At 38.8% G+C, this 19329-nt stretch overlaps 1 protein-coding gene across 1 annotated transcript; it reads right to left on the bottom strand.

Annotated features, from left to right (window-relative positions):
- Positions 1-1202: 1202 nt before the first annotated feature.
- Positions 1203-4013, bottom strand: LOC112190233 (stearoyl-[acyl-carrier-protein] 9-desaturase 6, chloroplastic). Its single transcript, XM_024329658.2, has 2 exons — positions 3350-4013; positions 1203-2007 (listed from the first exon to the last, which is right to left on the bottom strand). Exons 1-2 carry the CDS (start codon positions 3962-3964, stop codon positions 1441-1443), a joined length of 1182 nt encoding a protein of 393 aa, XP_024185426.1. The 5' UTR covers positions 3965-4013; the 3' UTR covers positions 1203-1440.
- Positions 4014-19329: the final 15316 nt, after the last annotated feature.

Raw genomic sequence — 19329 nt, 5'->3', positions numbered from 1 at the left:
AGTTGAAAGTTGTGGAGCACCCAGCTACAAGCCTAGAAAGGTGAATGTTGGATATGTTGGATGTGTTAACCATTGATCACAGAGATTTCACATGGGCAGAAAGAAATAGATTGGTTTGGAATGACCCTAGTTTTAAGCCTATGTGTTTAATTGAATGGGCAGTCCACTTTATGGAGGATTATCAGAAATATCACCCTAAGGTAGTGAGAAAGAAGAAGAGGCCATTAACTAAATAGCAATGTCCACCTAGTGGTAGAAATGACGCTGGTAAGGGTATTGCTGCCTTAGCTAGACCTTTTCTACATGCTCACTCAGTCTTAAATATGGAAGCTGAGGTGTGTAGAGCTGGTCTTCTGCTTGGTATCCATCAAGGGTGGTCTGAAATTGATATTGAAAACGACTTCGCCATTCTGATTGTTGCTCTCAATAGTGTGGAGAAAGATTCCTCAGAGCTAAATCAGGTTTTGGATGATTGCAAATATTATTTTAATGCTTTTTAGTCAGTTAAAATTCGACATATTTACTGTGACGCAAATGGTGCAGCTGATAGGCTAGCGGACCTTGCCAGTTTATTTTCTATTGATGATGTGTGGTTAGATGAGACTCCTATTATTATTCAGGATGTTCTCTATGAGGATTGTTGTATTGGTAATTTTGTAGCTTGGGGTTCAGGTTGTATGTCCCTCTCGATGCAAACTTTTAATTCAATAAATGGAACTAGGAGTGGGGCTGAGCATTCCAGTTAGGCTGGGTTCCAAACTCCTTTCCAAAACAAAAGGAGACAAATCTTGCCTTTTTTTTTTCTATCTCTTTCCCCATTTTCTTCTCCTTTTTTTCTTTAGCTACAACTTTTTCTTAATATTTCTTTAATTTTTTTTTCTAAAATCTTATCTTAAAATTCTTATAAACATTATCGATTAAAATTATATTCTAGATTCGCCACTAGTTTGCCGTCGTCTTTCCTCACTTGTTTGGTTGGAATCTCGAGGGATTTGCTCCCTCCTTTGTTTTTGAAAAGGATGGGGTAGTTTTAATGTCTAAATCATTGGTCAGATCCAGCTAGGGATTTCGTATTCAGATTTTGCACCGCTTGAAGATGAGTGTACTAAATTTGGTTAAATGTGTCTCATTTTTGGGTTGAAATTCTTAGAGCAGGCTATATGTGACAGCATACGTTAGAGAAGGCTGTGTAGCACCATAAGTATCTAAAATAAATTTATGTAGAAAATCATGTTTAATTAGGTCTAGAAATATGCCTTACATTTTGAAATTTGATTAAGAGAAAGTACTGAAATCACTATGCAGATAACTACAGTAGTAACATACCATTCCATCTGACTTCTACATTTCCTTTATTTATCTCACACATCAAGCAACTGAACAAAAGTCCACGATGATTGTTGGAGAGGGAAAAGAGAAACTACTTAAAAGCACAATTGCTTACAGCACCACTTCTTTATTATAAATCCAGCTAAACTTGACGCCATGAGGCTTCATCTTTCTTGCTCGCTCATCGGCCCACTCTTCTAGCCTCCTGATCCTCACCAACAACCCACACACAAAGTCTTGTGCACGCTTACCCTCTCCCGTCAATCCCTCCATCTTCTCCAGCCTCCACCGTCCGATAAAAAACTCCAAAATATCCGCATAATCATGTGTTGTGTACACCCCAAGCCGTTGAGCCACGGCCCCAAAGTGCTCGTATAGCTTGGGGTCCTCCCCATCATACATGAGATGACCCGGCATTATGATCTTCTTCCTCATCATGTCTGCAATGGCAACCATTGCTGTAGTCGGGTCCACTTCAAGTAGCTTTTCTACAATCTTGGAATAGGCGTACTCGTGGCGCCTCTCATCGGATGCAATGGTGCCGCATATGCGGGCAAGCACCGGATCACCACAGTCCTTAGCCAGCCGAGCCGTGTTGCCGTGAGATATGAACGTGGCTCGCTCTTGAAATGACGCGTACACGAAACCCAAGTACGGGTTGTTCTCCGTTCCTGGCTCCTGATTGAAATAAAAACAAAAAGAACTAGTTAATAATTTTTATTACAACTTGATCAGACTACCAAATCCATTTACTTGAACAACTTGATAAAAAAAATAAGAACACTAACATTTCACATGCACATGACGTATGTAAAAGAAATGCGAAAACAATTATATTAATGTCAAATATTAACATTAGGTGTGGTAAATGACACTTAAATAACATCATCATCCCCACAATTTTTGTGTAAGAAATGAAGATATAACATTCTGACATGTCATAGATGTTAATTTTTTGTAAATTGTAACTCAAAGAATAAATTTAGCAACAATATTTGAAATCTCAGTTATCTTTTTCTCGATATGAATTTTTAAATAAGTAATTACCGACATTATGAAAATGCGATTCACACAACAAAAGAAAAATAGTGCAGCTATTGTCACCCTACCATTTTCTTTGTTCACCCTGCTTGCTCATTACACCCTACATTTTAATTTTAATTATTAAATATACTTATCTAACCCATTTTTCTTTCCAGAAATATCTGTATATAACATATCCAATTAAAAATGATTTTTTTAAATATTTTTTTATGAAAATCTCATTTAATTTTTTACCAGTAATATATATATATATATATATTAAAGTTTTATAATACAATCAAAATCTGATTTACTTCTTTTTTAAAAAAAAAAAATTTCTTTCAGTTCAATGTTTGTCTAAGTTAACAACTATGAGCAATGAAAAACAGATTGATTTTTTTTTTTTGTGTTTTAAATTTTTAGTTTTGGTGTTCCCAAGATTTTGATGAAGTTAAATATTAACACTTTTGTGAATTGAATAACAAATTAACGATGAAGATGCAACAAAAGGAAAAGTAATAAATTCAAATTTAGGTGAACATGAAGATTAATATCTTTATAATATATATATATATATATATATATATATATATATAAAGGTCTGCTCACCTAAGGGACAGTTTTTAAGGGACAAGTGAATCTGACCGCTAAAAATAAATGCACAGTTTTAAGTTATTATAATTTCTACTTTTATATTTAATACATGTGGTTAAGATGCATTTGTTCTTCATAGTCCCTTAGGTGAGCAAATATGTGTGTGTGTGTGTGTGTATTTGCAATATATGAATATTAACGTTATCCAAAGTAGTCTTTGTATTTAATTAATTGGTTATATATTTAGTTTTCTTTACAGATTTAGATTTTAGAAAATCAGTGTACTTATTAGTCATTTTATACTTGGGTAATATAGTCTTTCAATATTTTAAATATTTGTAGAGTGAACTAAGAAAATAGTAGGGTGCCAATAGGTGCACCCAAGAAGAAAATACAGACTCACCATGCCAGCTCCAATAAGGTTCTGAATAGTCTTCTCGATCTTGAACATATCAACCCGACCGGACAGGTACAGAAAGGTTTTGAGCAGATCGCCGTGGCGGTTTTCCTCAGCAGACCAAGCTCGAATCCATTGCGCCCACGGGCTCGAGCTAACTCCAGACTCGTCTCTCACCCCGTCGAGCCCATTGAGCATACTCTGGTACGCAGGCAGCACCTCCTCGGTGATCATATCCCCGACCAGCACCACAAAGTACTCGTCAGGTAGCCCATCTGTCCGGTCCCTAAGGGCCCGTACACGGTCCAAGAACTCCTCTTTGGGGAGCGATGGGTCTGGCAAGAAGGTACTGGGTTGCCAGCACTCATCGACTGGCTTCAAAAATGGGAGGATTGTCTGGGAGGCCCAGCCCTCTAGTGACTTTAAGAGCTCCACCTTTTCCGGTGGCAACGAGTGGGTCTTCTGCCGAGTTAGAGGTGGAGGTGACGTGGCCACGGCGGAGACTAGAGGCAATGGCCAGAATCTGACTGTGGGTGTTGGCCGAAATATGTGGTGGGTTGAGGTGTGGCGACGTGAAGGCCATGTGAGAGTTTTGGTGTCCAAGTAGAGGGAGGCTTGCATGGCTAGTGTAGGTGGAAGATGTTCTTGGTCACTAGATAACACATCAGTGAGTAATGGCTACATATTTATACTAGTGATGGTTTGGTGATTGACCCAAGTTTGGAATGGAATTACTCTCTTGCCATTTTTTTTTTTTGTTCTGTGTTGTCTGCATCAGAAAGAAGCATAATGTCAAAATCCAGGAGCATAGAAGGCAGTGGTTTTAACCGAGAAAGTAAGTAGACAGCGTACTGCCTTGTCTTTGGTACCATCGACATTCACATATATATAAAATATAGGGCTAAATACTGTTTAGTCCTTGAACTTTTACTGAAAAAACACTTCAGTCCCTCACCTTTTAATTTGACACGCTTACGCCTTGTTCTTTCAGTTTTACACCCAATAGGTCCATTCCATTAAATTTTGCCGTTAACTTCCTATTTTAAGGATAAAATTACTATCATAGCCCTGACTTTCTCTTTCTTTCATTTTTTTATTTGTTTTTATTATTCTCTTTTATTTTTTTAATTATTTTTATTCTTCTCTTTTATTTTTTTTGTTTCTTTAATTTTTTTAATTATTTTTATTCTTCTCTCTTTTTTTTTTCATTCATATTCATACCAATAAAATTTCTATTTTTTTTAATTGTTTTTATTCTTCTCTTTAATTTTTTTAATTATTTTTATTCTTCACTTTAATTTGACACGTTTACTCCTTATTTCTTCTATTATGACTAATTTTATGGGCTGTTTGGGTGAGCCGCAGAAGAAATTAATTTGCTGCTTGAGGCCAATAAAATTAGCCATAACTTTTAATACGACTTTTATTATTATTTTTAATTGTTTTTATTCTTCTCTATTATTTTTTCTTTTGATTGGTACCAATAAAAGAGAAGAATAAAAACAACTAAAAAAAATTAGTAATTTTATTGATGCAAATCAGAAGAAAAAATAAAAGAGAAGAATAAAAAAAACTTAAACAATTAATAAAAGTCGTATTAAAAGTTATGACTAATTTTATTGGCGTCAAGCAACAAATTAATCTCTTCTCCAGCTCACCCAAACACCCAATAAAATTAGTCATAATAGAAGAAACAAGGGAGGGACTATAATAGTAATTTTTATCCTTAAAAGAGAAGAAAAATAAAAGAGAAGAATAAAAACAATTAAAAAATTCGTAATTTTATTGGTATGAATCAGAAGAATAAAAAAATTAAAAAATAAAAGAAAGAAAAAATAAAAGAGAAGAATAAAAACAATTTAAAAAATTAAAGAAAGAGAAAGTCAAGGCTATAATAATAATTTTATCCTTAAAATAGGAAGTTAACGGCACAATTTAACGAAGTGTAACGGAATGGACCTATTGGGTGTAAAACTGAAAGAATAAGGAGTAAACGTGTCAAATTAAAAGGCGAGGGACTGAAATATTTTTTCAGCAAAAGTTCAGAGACTAAACAGTATTTAGCCCTAATATATATATACACACACACCAAAAAACACAAAGAAAACTACAAAACAGAAACTACACTCTTAAATCTAGGACTTTTACACCTTCACATAAGTCATCAAGTTGCCTTTTCACTTGTAGAGGGGGTTACTCCAAGTGCACTTCAATGTCAATGTCCAAACTAGCCTTGGAGTTGCAGATGGTAATAGTCATTAATCTCTTTGATTGTGATTGACACCAAGATTTCATCAGTTTACTCATATACCATTATTTGGTCAAAATCTGCAATTATGGTGGTTCATTCTTTATTTGCTTTATTCCATTTTGATTTACTCATCAATGTCAAGATATATATTGCCTTTCTGTTACTTAAGTTACAGAGTGTAAATGTCATTCCTAATTAGACGTTTTGATTCTTCCTAATTAGTGTCATAATATTCCTTTCAGTTACATGAGTTACATAACTTAATTGCTCTTATTAAATTGTCATTGCATTGATCATTCCTGCCATATATATAATCCCTAGCTTTCCAGATTGAAACACACAAGAAAACTCCATCCTTTGTTTCTTTTCCGAGCTAAAATTTCTCATATGTTTCTTTTAATTATCCTACTCCACCAAAAGAAAGTTTTAGAGTTGTTTGATACGATCCAAGTATTGTGAGTATACACCTACAAGGATCGAGGTTGTTGTACCCTGGAGGGTAGGGGTCAACACTTGCTACACCGAGATATAGTCTCCGAAGGGCGGACATCTACTCTTAAGGGCAGTGTACCACACGCCTCAACCTACAAGTTCTCAAAGCATCATCCATCTCCAGAATTTCCAACAATCTAGCAACTTGGTTAATTTTTATGTAAACATATGTTTTCTGACAACTCCAGGATTGTCTTATCAAAGAATTGGAGCAGTCAATGAGTGTGTAACTGTTGGAGGTGAAAAATTTCGTACAGGAGTTTGACCCAACAATTAATGCGGACTGGAGCGGGAGCTGACTGAGAACAATTGAGAAGCTTCCCTCGAGCGTTGACCTGGAGTTTGACCATCTGCTCGAGGAGGAGGGGGTACCTACAGAAAACCCTCTGATGCCTAAGTTAGTACGTTTCTTAGCAGGGCCGATCCTGAAGTTGTGGAGGCCTGGAGCAAAAATCTAAATGAGGCCTTACTAATTCCAACATAAAAAAATATATTATAAAAACTTGGTCAAATAAATATAACAAGGGAAATAAAAATAATATATAAGAATGAAAAACATAATAGATAGGAAAATTAGCCAAAAAAGAAATGAAAAGACATGAGAATGTAAAAAGGAAAAGCAAAAAAATGAAAAAAAAAACATAAATAAAAGAGAAATTACTATAGATCGAACATAGGTCATGGGTGGAAAATAGACAGTGACATGGCCAACTGGACTACTTCGCATTTCATTAAATTGTTTGACATTTTTTGTTAATATATGTTATATACACATATTCTGAGATCTGAGGCCTCCCGAGATTGGAGGCCTAGTGCGGCCGCACCACTTGCACTACCTCAGGGCCGCCCCTGTTTCTTAGTAGTGGAGTAGAGTGAATAGGAATTCGATGCTTTTCCTCGATGTCGAGCCTCCTTTATATAGGCGATGACTTGCTTCGGGAACAAGCTGCCATTATTTCTGCTTTGATGGCTGCATTTATTTACACACTTATAATGACAATTATTGCTGCACTAATAACAGTTAATCATTACGTACTTACGACCGTCATTCATTGCGTATTTATGATAGTCATTCATTGCGCATTTATAATCATAATCATTGTGCGTAGTTATTGTTGTAATAATCGCTGTATTCATGACTGAAATTTAACGTCATACTAACTACGGAGTTAATCGCCTTAATTGCAGGCCCAACAAACTTTGACCACTCCCACAGTAACTCAAAACCACTTCATGGTTGATTAAAATCACCATACTCTTAAAATCACACTCAACCAAAAGATGATGGCATTGGGAGGTAGATGTCATCTTTAAACCAACCAACAAACTCTAGGCTTCAGCTAACAAAACAAATCCACAACCTACATTAGTAGTAGTGTTCTAAAGATCTCTCTAAGCGGCCATCTAGGCCTTGCCTAGGCAATAGGCGGTGGTCAGCCTTCTCGATTAGTCTAGTCGGCGCCTAGGCGCGCTGGGTCTAAAGAATGTTCAATATATTTATTTTTTGTGGTTGAATACTTAAAAATGACTTTTTATTTGTAAGCACTCAATATATACTTCAATTTTTGAGGAAAAAAAAAGATATAAACCAAATTTTCTAAAGAGGTATTGGCAAAAATCCATATATATTCTCTAATCCTGTACAACACGACCACTACCTCGAGATTTCGCATCAGCCCAGTTGAACCATTTGACAAATACCTCGAGAAAAACACCCTCTAACTGAGACCCTGAGCAATAAACATTGATCACCCGTCTGACAGCAAACCCCAAGACGGCGGTGAGGCAGGAGGGCAGCCCTGATGTTTGGGTGCTGCCGGAAGACAGCGATTTCTCAATTAGAAAAAAACTGGCGTTTAGGGTTTCTCTAGGAGGGAGGGAGGGAGGGGGAGAGAGAGAGAGAGAGAGAAGATATTCTTTTAATTATATCTAAAACTATATACCTTTTTGACAAGGTAATGAAAAAACTCATAGCCATTACACAAAATATCATATCACTAGAATATGTAACCAATAATGACACAGGTATGAGGTACCTAAAACTTTATAGCTTTTGATAAGGTATTGAAAAATAGTCATGGCAGAAAAGAACATACCTCATAGCCAACTAGAATATGTAACCAATAATGACACAGGTATAAGGTACCTAAAACTTTATAGCTTTTGATAAGGTATTGAAAAATAGCCAAGGCAGAAAAGAACCTACCTCATAGCCATGAACATCATTAAATGTCATAAATTTAGATTGGGTAACCAATTAAACCAATAGCATAAAAAAAAGTCAATAAGCATTAAAGTTCTAGAACTTGAAAGTCATACGTACTACATATTCTTTTTTAATCGTCACCTGAAAGTCAGGTGTTCTACCTAACTCCTCAAGTTAGCACCGATATAGTAGGTATAGTATAGACATATAGTCAAACAAGCCTCTGTGGTAGGTATGCAATTAATAAAAATCATTATGCGAACTAAATTCTTCGCACTTTCATTGAAAACATTCAGTACACTGTTAAAAAAAAAAAAAAGTAAAAAACATAAAGTAGGTAACCAATGAAACTAATAGCATTAGATTTTTTATTTTTTTTTATTTTTTATTTTTTATTTTAAAAAAAATAGTAGGAATTAAAGTTTTAGAACTTGAAAGTCATACGATTTCTCAATAAAAAAAAACAGAGTTTAGAGTTTCTCTAGGAGAGAGAGAGAAGGTATTCTTTTAAGAGTTAATTGCTGCTTACTCCTTATACTTATAGGATTTTATCGTTTCAGTCCTTGACATTCGAATTTCACCTAAAAAGTCCTTGAACTCCCAATTTCCTCCCAATTGGTCCCTGCCGTCAAGACTCCGTCAAAGATTCCGTTATCTTGCTGACGTGGCGGTCTTTTCCCCCCTAAAAAGTCTATTATACCCTTACTTACTCTTTTTTTTAATTAGTTTTATTCTCTCTCTCTCTCACTTTTTTTTTTTTGAATTTCTTTTTTTTCTCTCTCTTTTTTCTTTTTTTCTTTTTACCTCTTCTTCTTCCAGCTATTTCTCCTCCTCTGTTTATCTCCTCTTCTCCTCCTTCACCAACGCCAACGCCACCCACCACCTCCATCATCTGCAAGAAAAAAGGAAAAACAAGCTGAACTCATGTCTATAATTTAATCGCAACCAATCCAGTAAATGAAGCAACAATCATCTCAAATCTTTAAAATGTAATACAATACCCCAATTGCAAATCCAATACCACACAAGAAGAACAAATCCAAACTCGACAAGTTATACAGCCCAGCCACAGATCTATAAACAAAAGTAAGAACCTTCAGATGTAAGGGTAAGGCCACCAGATTGATTCTATGGAGTTAACGTAAAACACTCTTATAGTTTCACAAATATTCACATATCAAGCATTCATAATCAATAAACATTTGGTGCTTGTAGCCACAGTAACAACCGGCATAGTTCGAAGATTGAAGATGCAACAGTGAATCACATTTTAAACTCAGTTTAACAATTCTAATATCAGCTTAGGCTCAAAATAAAATTCTTCAAATCACAAATTCCCAAACCAAAACTAGTCCGGCGCTATAAAGAACAAAACTTTAACAAATTCAGATTCATATAATACAAATTAACCATTTCATATTCACATCTGCACGAACCAGATCCCAGAATCACATAAACACAGAGAAAAGCAGAGAAATTGAAATGAGGAGATCGGAAAAAAAAACAAAGAATATGAATGGATTGGAGACGAAGATATATAGATACCTGATCTAGTTGAGAGCGGTGACCTCAGCTTTGAGCTTGGAGATTTTATCAGTGGCAGGCTGGCAGCCATTGCTGAACTAACACACAAGTTTTTCAAATTTCTAGAGAAAACGAAAACGAATTAAGAGATCAGAGAGAGAGAGAGAGATAGCTGATGGTGGTACTCTTCTTCTCCGATCTCGTCCCAAAGATGTTCTTGTTCGTCCTTTGAACTCACCTCCACTTCTCTCCCAAGCTTCTCGATCTTGTTGTGGCACTGCGAGGAGGTCTTGAATGGCGAGACCAGAGGGAATTAGGTGACATCATCCCAGTCGGTGGCGGCCGAGAGAGGACCACTTGTCCTTGAAGATGGAGATGAGGGCTTCGGTCTCGTTGTCGGTCTAGTACGGCAGCGGAGGGTTGGGGAGGACATTGGGTGTGGGATAAGGAGAGAAGGGAGGCCGTAGGTTAGGAGAGGAATGAGGATTGTGATGGGGGTGGTGGGTGGCGTTGGCGTCTCTGAAGGTTTGGAGATGGAGAGAGAACTGAGTTTTGTTTTTGGAAGAAGAAGACGGATAACCAAAGGAGGAGAGAAAAGCTGGAAGAAGAAAAGATAAAATGAAAAAAAAAAGAGTAAGTGAGGGTATAATAGACTTTTTAGGGGGGAAACGACCGCCACGTCAGCAAGGTAATGGAGTATTTGATGGATGCTTGACGACAGGGACTAATTGAGAGGAAATTGGGTGTTCAGGGACTTTTTAGGTGAAAGTCGAAGGTCAGGGACTGAAACGATGAAACCCTATAAGTATAGGGAGTAAACAGTATTTGACTCTTCTTTTAATTATATCTAAAACTATATACCTTTTGACAAGGTAATGAAAAAACTCATAGCATAAAATAACTTACTCATAGCCATTACACAAAATATCATATCACTAGAACATGTAACCAATAATGACACAGGTATGAGGTACCTAAAACTTTATAGCTTTTGATAAGGTATTGAAAAATAGCCAAGGCAGAAAAGAACCTACCTCATAGCCATGAACATCATTAAATGTCATAAATTTAGATTGGGTAACCAATTAAACCAATAGCATAAAAAAAAGTCAATAAGCATTAAAGTTCTAGAACTTGAAAGTCATACGTACTACATATTCTTTTTTAATCGTCACCTGAAAGTCAGGTTTTCTACCTAACTCCTCAAGTTAGCACCGATATAGTAGGTATAGTATAGACATATAGTCAAACAAGCCTCTGTGGTAGGTATGCAATTAATAAAAATCATTATGCGAACTAAATTCTTCGCACTTTCATTGAAAACATTCAGTACACTATAAAAAAAAAAAAAAGTAAAAAACTTAAAGTAGGTAACCAATGAAACTAATAGCATAAGATTTTTTATTTTATTTTATTTTATTTTTTATAAAAAAAAACAGTAGGAATTAAAGTTTTAGAACTTGAAAGTCATACGATTTCTCAATAAAAAAAAAACCAGTGTTTAGAGTTTCTCTAGGAGAGAGAGAGAGACAGAGAGAGAAAGAAGGTTAATTATATCTAAAACTATATACCTTCTGATAAGGTATTGAAAAAAACTCATAGCGTAAAACATCTTACCTCCTAACCATGACACTAAATATCACACCACTAGAATAGGTGACAAATAATGACGTATGTATGAGGTATCTAAAACTTTATAGCTTTTGATAAGGTATTGAAAAAAACTGATGGTAGAAAACAACCTATCTCATAGCCATGAACATCGTTAAATATCATAAATTTAGATTAGGAATGAAACTTGTTATGCCTTATATCAAATTGACCCGTTTACTGATCATTTGGACGGTAAATCATAATTACTTTTACTCTTTACCTTTGTTTCAGACTTTTGAGGGGTTTCAAAAGTTGACTTTTTGCCTCATACACTTTTTGAGAAAACATCCTTTTAGAAAGTTGTAGAGCAAGTTAAACCAAGTTCATGGACATGCAGTACGTTAAAATCGAAGTTGTAACGAAGAAGTTATAAAGGTTTAAAGTCAATGGCCATGTTGAAATTTTTGGGAGTTTCCTTTAAGTATAATTGGAAGCTTCCCAAAAGGGAAACTACTATTTTTACTGATTTCCATTTCTAGAAATTGAAGAGAGAGAAACTGGCGAAACTTCTAATCCTCGCAGGCGGCGATTCCAGCCACCTCTAGCCGTGAAACTGGTCCAATCTGAACCTTCTTAATTTTCTCTTCCTCTTAGTGGCGGCGACGTTCGACGATGGTGGTGGTGAAAGGTGCAGCGAACTCAAACGCCTGTCGATGCGTTTTTCATTTTTAGGCCAAATCTCAATTTTCCTGTCGTTTCTGACCACACCACTGCCTGAAATTTGAAGCCCCTTCCTCCACAGTCCTAATCGACCAACTCTCTTGCTCCAATTTACTTCGAGCCGATCGAATAGAAGATTTAAGCAATTTTAAAGATTTCGGGTTCGAGGTAAATTCTGTTCTATACATTTAAAATTGATCAATGTTGTAGTTGACAAAGTTATCGAGGATAATAAGTGGATCATATTGATGTAATTTGGTGACCGCGGTTGGAACTGGCAGTGGGGGAGCGTCCGATCGTTCTGGGTGTCTGGCTTTGGTCTGTTTGGTTTGGCTCGTCACTACGAGCCTATGTGTGTAGTTTGGTAACCATATGGCGAACTGTAGGATTGATCAGAAGTTCCAAAGTTTTGGATTTCCGAGTTGTAATTTGAGGAATCTGTAGGATCGTCTTCATTTCTTATTGGGATGTCAAAATAATTAAATTGGCGAAACCCTAGAAGTTTGGGTTGATTCCGATGTGATTTCTGATATTCGATGAATTATTTGTGCCAGGGGTTTTGGGGTTTCGTTTTAGGATCATATTTATTTTTGAATCATCATTTATAAGTTATAATCGTGTACAGGCCAAGCGACGTATCGAGATACTGCTCGATAAAGAAACCCGCATGTGTGGTTGCCTAAATTGTACTGTGAGTGGACTTTGATTTTAAATGATGCATGCATTTATATTCTTTCGAATTAGCGATTTATTCAATTACCATATCATCCGTTGCGCTTAGGATTAGCGTTGGAAAACATATTTGAGTTTGGATTTTGATTTTGGTTTGTTATTTGGATTTTTTTATTTAGGTTGAGTTTTGATGAATTGTTATATTTTTATTCGCCGATTTTGAAATTTCTGAAAATTTTTCAAAAATGAGGTTTTCGATGGATTTATATTTGTCGATTATTTATCGGCTTTCGGTGTTGGCATTGGGATTGCTTTAGCGATGATTTTGGTTTTGGGTTGTGGTTTATGATTTACAATTTATAATTTAATCTAGCTTATTTGTTATTAATTTCAGAATATTTTGACATGTGGGACATGTTGATGAATATACTTAATTTATTCTTGAGATTTTTTGTGTACGGTTGGGAATCGTACTCGTGCATTTATTTGTGAGCTTTTGGGGGAGCTTTATAGTTTTATGGATTTATTGGTTTTCAAATGTTTTTCTTATGCCATACTTGTGGCGATTATTTTATCATGCTAGCATGTTGTTCACCTTTGTGATGACGTGATTGGATCATGGAAGCCTGTTTGGCTTTGTGGTGCTAGGTTGCTGCTTTTGTGGCGGTAACCCTGAAGCTCAGTATCCTATTCGCCTCAGTGGCGTAAGGGTATATACGAGAGTATGGGAGTACTTTAGCCTCGGAGGATATCACCCAAGCCTAGGAGGCTCATTCATATGGCTATTGTCTTCCCCTTTTTTTTTTTTACTAGCGGGGCTAATCTGATTTTACTTAAACAGCGGCGTGATATTGTTTTACGAGATTTCTGATTTAATGGAAAATATTTTCTTAATGTTGCATGCATCGCAATTTATAAGTTTAATTACGTGGGAAAGTATTAGAGTTTATCATTTAAATTATCTTATTTATTTATTTATTTATTTTTGTCCGCTCACACTAATCCGTTTTTCAATTACTTTCCCCTGGTCCCTTTGGTTTCAAATGGCCAGTTTGCAGGCCAGATTAGTTGAGGTCGAGCGTACATGAAGTCGAGGCATAGTTGTCATTGCTTTTGCATTGTAGGATTTATCGATCATTTACCTTTCTATTTTATTTTACTTGTATATCTTCTGTATTAGATTTCTCTGATAAATTGCGGGCTAAATTTTCTTAAATTAAGATTTGTGTTGTGTTGTGGAGTTTGTCTTGATTCGGGGAGCAGGGTGGCTCTAGGAGTTGACGATGGTGTTGGTTTTAGAAGTGTAATTGTTTTTCTACAGGTCTTGGGTAGTCCACTTTAAAGAGAAGTTCCACCAAATTTTTGGTAGAGTTTCTCCTAAGGTGAGCCTCGTAGGGCCATCTTGGAATTCTGGGTGAAATCTGGGGCGGGTCGCGTCAACTTAGTATCAGAGCATTAGGTTGTCAGATTCTGTAGACTTGTTTCAATCCTGTTACCTTATATGCTTGATGTTACTCAAGACCTCTCTAGTGATGGACCGACTGCAGCGGTTCCCCATTATTTACTCTTCGGAGCTAATGTACTCATCAATTGTGTAAGGTATATGTCTAGTTGGTTTTTATTCAAGTAATATGCCTCTTATATGCCAACCTCATAGGAATCTCTCTACGTATTGGGAAGTATACATGTCTTGCAACATCCTTTGATGATGGTGGAGTGGGACTATTCCATAGGTTTGAGCTGTGCTACGAGTTGAGATTTGAGAGATGTTATGGTCATCTCTTTCTCGAACCCAGCAAGTTACGAGGGCAAGGTTTAGGGTGCGAGACTAGACTTTGATTTTGTCCTTGATTGTGGGAGACGAGCGCCCATAACATTGGGCTGTCTCTGAATATTATAGTTGCTTCGGAATTAGGGTTGTTGATAGAAGTGGAACTAGTTGTAATGGCGGTTCTGGCTTTGAACCGAGTTTTAGGAGATGTGTTACATGACATGATCGGTCTTGTAAGCGGCATTTGGAACATTACTGGAAGTCGATGGAGACCATTTCAGAACCTCTATGTTGGAGATCACTTGCAGAGAATCCGGGTTCGAATTTCTCCTACCGAACACTTTACAACGGCATCGTGTATGAATTTTCCTCCAGTAGACAACTCGTTCTTAATTTCGAATTGCTTGACTGTGGAGGGTGGAGAAAGATTGAAGCAAAGAAATTCATTGGTTGTAACGGCTAGTTCCATGTTCTCCTGTGACTCCGGTCACAAATGGTAATAGGTGAAAAGTGGAAGTGACGACGGTAAGTGAGAGTTGTAAGCAATATAGAAATCCCAGGACTAGTCATCTTGGGTCGTTGACCTGGCCATGACTTTTTTTGACATACTTTTGTTCAAAATAAAGGAAATTGATTCCATGTACATTGACTTATAAATTAGTCTTCTGAAGTTTTAGATTGTAATGAGTAGAGAGATGGACTGGGTTTTTGAAGTTGTTTTTTTGTTTGAAGTTTGAGTAATCAGAGGGATGATAAAAGTTTGACAATGGAGTTATGACTTTGGTCAATATTTAACTGGGAGAATTGAAATCAACTCTTCATACGTGATATTGTGCAATTGTGTGTCTGTCGTTATTTGTTTTTGGTGAAATGGTTGATCGTAATTTCAAGGATTGATGGTTATGACATCGTTGGGCATCCATAGTGGTTGAAGCGGAATTACTATGTGATATAGAGTTTAATTCGGGTTCTGAATCATGAAGTCATGAAGACTGAATTGTGGTATGTTTTGGGTGGAGCATTTGATAGATGGAATGGTTGTGGTATTATAAGAGTAGTTAGTGGAGTGTATTGGTATGCAAATACCTCCCAAGCACAAGTATCAGAAGCACAAGACTTGTATCGCCATTACAGAAGTAAGGAAAGGTCCCAGCTAAGGGTCTCGATACCCCTTGGGGAGATATCGGGAACCCCGATCATCCTACACCGAAATAAACAGAACCAAGCTCCCGCAAATCTGCTACATTAAGGTCATCTCCAACAACCCAAAGAGGTAACTGTTTACTATCGCTTTCCATTATCACTATCTTATAACGAAATTGATTTAGGCATCGAAGCGTCGAAGGCTGGCATGCCCTGTCTTCCCTATGACCTTTGTTTGTTTCACAGATAAGAGAGACCGATAGCGATAGTAGAAGACCAAGATACCACGTGGTTTAGTTGGATCAGACTCACGAGACAGCTGAAACATTTGGCGCTAGAAAGACTCCCCTCGCTCCTTGCTAGCAGGACAACACACAGCCAATGGCTACCAGCACTCTCGATACCAATAGTGATGACTCATCCCACGAGGCAATAACCTGTGAGGTCCAGCGCAAGCTCAAATTCCAGAGCCCGAACACCGAGGCACGTTCTGTCATGACCACTGATGCGACCACCGTATTTGAGATAACGATGTGTAACTAATGGAGACACGTACATAGGCTGAGGCAGAGCGCGTGGCAGCAGTGGCAGCTCACCGAGAGGTCGAAAATATGGCAAACTAGAATCGCATCATTCGAGAGGCACTCCAACGGTGAGTCACGAGCAATGAGGCTTTGGACAGGGCCCCTCAGCAGGAGATCCCGATACCAACCATTGGTGGGGTCCCGACACCTGGAGCAGTCCTCATTACGGACCCAAGCACTGGTCTCACTGGAACTTTTGGTCCCCACTCCAGGCAGCACTAGCATTGAACCACAAGTGATTTACCTGAACTCCCCTTCTTCTCAAATCTACTCGACTCAGGACCACCACCATAGCTTGTACCCGATATAGCAGGAGCATCAGGCACAAATGCTGCTGCAACAGCCAATATACCCACACCGGATCCCAACACCCGGTTGTTACTAAAGATGAGTGAAACCATCTCCTCCTTGCAGGCGCGGATTGAGAGCGCCGAGAGCAGAACCGGCTGGCAATCGATCACGGCTAGCTTCCAGGGAAAGATGGGACCATTCACTCACTGGATACAAGCTGAGAAGCATCCGTAGGAGGCCAAACCCTTCAAGATTGAGAAATACAATGGCACCAGAGACCCATACCACCACCTGGAAGTCTTCTAATCCCTCCTACATGGAACCCAATACACGGACGCAATGACATGCCACGTGTTCGAGGAAACCTTAACAGACGAGGCCTTGTGATGGTTTCTTAACCTCCCCTCTAATTCCATAGATAGCTTCTAGGAGCTTGGGGACAAATTTCTCCATAGGTTCATTCTGTGCGACAGTGGCTATAGCACGACTCCTGACCTATTTGGGCTCAAGCAACGGCCAAATGAGCGATTGCGAGACTTCGTCCACCTATGGCAAAAGCAAGCTACACAATGCCATTCCCATGACCCAGCCCTGGCGGCATCAGTATTCAAGTAGGCACTCCAGCTGGGATACTTCCTATTGTAATTCAACACCAATCCCCCTGCGACATATGACGACCTCCTCAATGCCGCTTCTGCTTTCGCACAGGCCAAGTATGACACCTTTGGTCTCGACACCAGCACCAATACACACCCAGTTAATGCACCCCAACTCAACAACCCCATTGGGACCACCAATAGCAAGAACAAGGAAACCACCAGAGACAAGCCTATCCAACACGGTAGAACCCCATGAGAGCGACAAGGTTACAACGATAAAAGGGACAAACAGAACAGGAAGAGCCCCAAGAAGCCAAAGTACAACTCCTCAAGCAGTCAGTATCGCGATGCGCCATACGGCGGTACCTGACATAAGGAGAACTGGAGATTTAAGTCACCCTGATACGAGATTTACACCACACTCACCACTTCATATGAGGAAATTTAGAAAAACCACAAAGACATCATCCCACGCCCACCGCGGTGCAAACCACGAGACAACGGCAAATACTGTACATACCACGAGGAAGCCGGCCACCCCACCAATATTTGCTGGCCATTGAAAAATGCTATTGAGCACCTCATTCAAAGCCGCTAGCTCTCGCAGTATCGCACTCCCTTAAAGGGAGGCAACGCCATTGAAGTCAACGAACAGATTCTAATGATACATGGAGGCGCCCAAAGAACACCCGAGACTCTCCACGCACAAAAGTGGCAATGCCCTCCGGGCAAGGAGGTGTTGGGACTCAGTCATGGCTGCCACACCCCCAGGTGGAGTGGGAATCGATTGCTTTTAGTAGCAATGAGGACACCATAAGGAAGCATCATAATGACCACTTCTTGATCACCATGGTCATCAACCACTATCGATGCCATCGGGTTCTGGTCGACAGCGTCGCGGTACGTCGCGGTAGTCAGTGTCATGTATGGCAGCTGCTACGAAGGTCTAAACCGAGACAAGAAGAAACTCACCCAAGGCCACGAGCCCTTAATCAGGTTTGCAAGAGAAATCACACAGCCCCTGGCATCCGATAATTTGTGGATCACGCTCGGAGGAGGCAACACTATCGCCACCATGACAACACATTTTATCGTTGTCGACTGCCCATCTTCCTACGACGTCATCCTAGGGCAAGACGCCATTTAGGGACTCTAGTGCTTTGTCACAGGGCACATGTTAATGATAAAGATACCCACCCCGGGAGGCATCCTCACCATTCGAAGCGATCAGGAGCTAGCGAGAAAATGCAACTCCTTGACTGTCGCAAGAGGACATGGCAGGCGAGAAGTATTCTTAACCACCAACCTGCCCTCTACATCTAACAAACCCGACAATCCAAGGGAAGATCCTGAGACCCCAGACGCCCCCGATACACGTAGCAAAAAGAAAGAAGATAAGCGCAACTCAAGCACCCAAGACCAGATGCTTTGGAAGATTAATATAGGTCTCAATATCTGATACACACCTAGAAAGAAAAGTCAAAATCAGTTCCAAGACGTACCCACACTTCCAAGCAGAACTAATTGCCTTCCTCTAGACCAGACAGGAGGTGTTTGCATGGTCATACGCCGACATGCCAGGGATATCACCAGAACTGCTGACCCACAAGTTCACCATCTCACCAGATGTGCCCCCAAGCAGACAGAAAAGACAAGCCTTCATGGAAGAAAAATACAAGGCCATCCAGGCCGAGGTCAAGAAACTCCAAGATATCGGATTTGTCAAGGAAGTATCCTACCCAGCATGGCTATCCAATGTTGTGATGGTAAAGAAACCCAACGGAAAATGGCACATGTGTGTCGATTACACCAACCTAAGCAAGGCTTGCCCAAAAGACAGTTTTCCCCTGCCAAGAATCGATCAGCTAGTTGACTCCACCGCAGACCACAAGCTCCTTACCTTCATAGACGCCTACTTGGGTTACAACCAAATCGCCATGGAACCCTCCGATCAAGAACACACGGTAATGTCATTTGGTCTAAAGAACGCCAGGGCCACGTACCAGAGACTGGTTAACGCCATGTTTACAAACCATATCAAGAAAATAATTGAGGTATATGTAAACGATATGCTTTTTAAGAGCGTCACCATTAAGGATCACATTAAGAACCTGAGCATCGTCTTCGACATATTACTCCA

This window comes from Rosa chinensis, chromosome 2, assembly GCF_002994745.2.
Source record: "Rosa chinensis cultivar Old Blush chromosome 2, RchiOBHm-V2, whole genome shotgun sequence".
NCBI lineage: Eukaryota > Viridiplantae > Streptophyta > Magnoliopsida > Rosales > Rosaceae > Rosa > Rosa chinensis.
Note: the sequence above shows the minus strand (reverse complement) of the source record. Positions and strands in the feature narration are given on the sequence as shown.

Excerpts from the sequence above, each read along its gene's own strand:
- LOC112190233 (XM_024329658.2), bottom strand. The coding sequence starts at position 3,964 with ATGCAAGCCTCCCTCTACTTGGACACCAAAACTCTCACATGGCCTTCA. Across the intron at positions 2,008-3,349 it reads ACCTTATTGGAGCTGGCATG|GAGCCAGGAACGGAGAACAA; the intron begins GTGAGTCTGTAT and ends TATTTCAATCAG.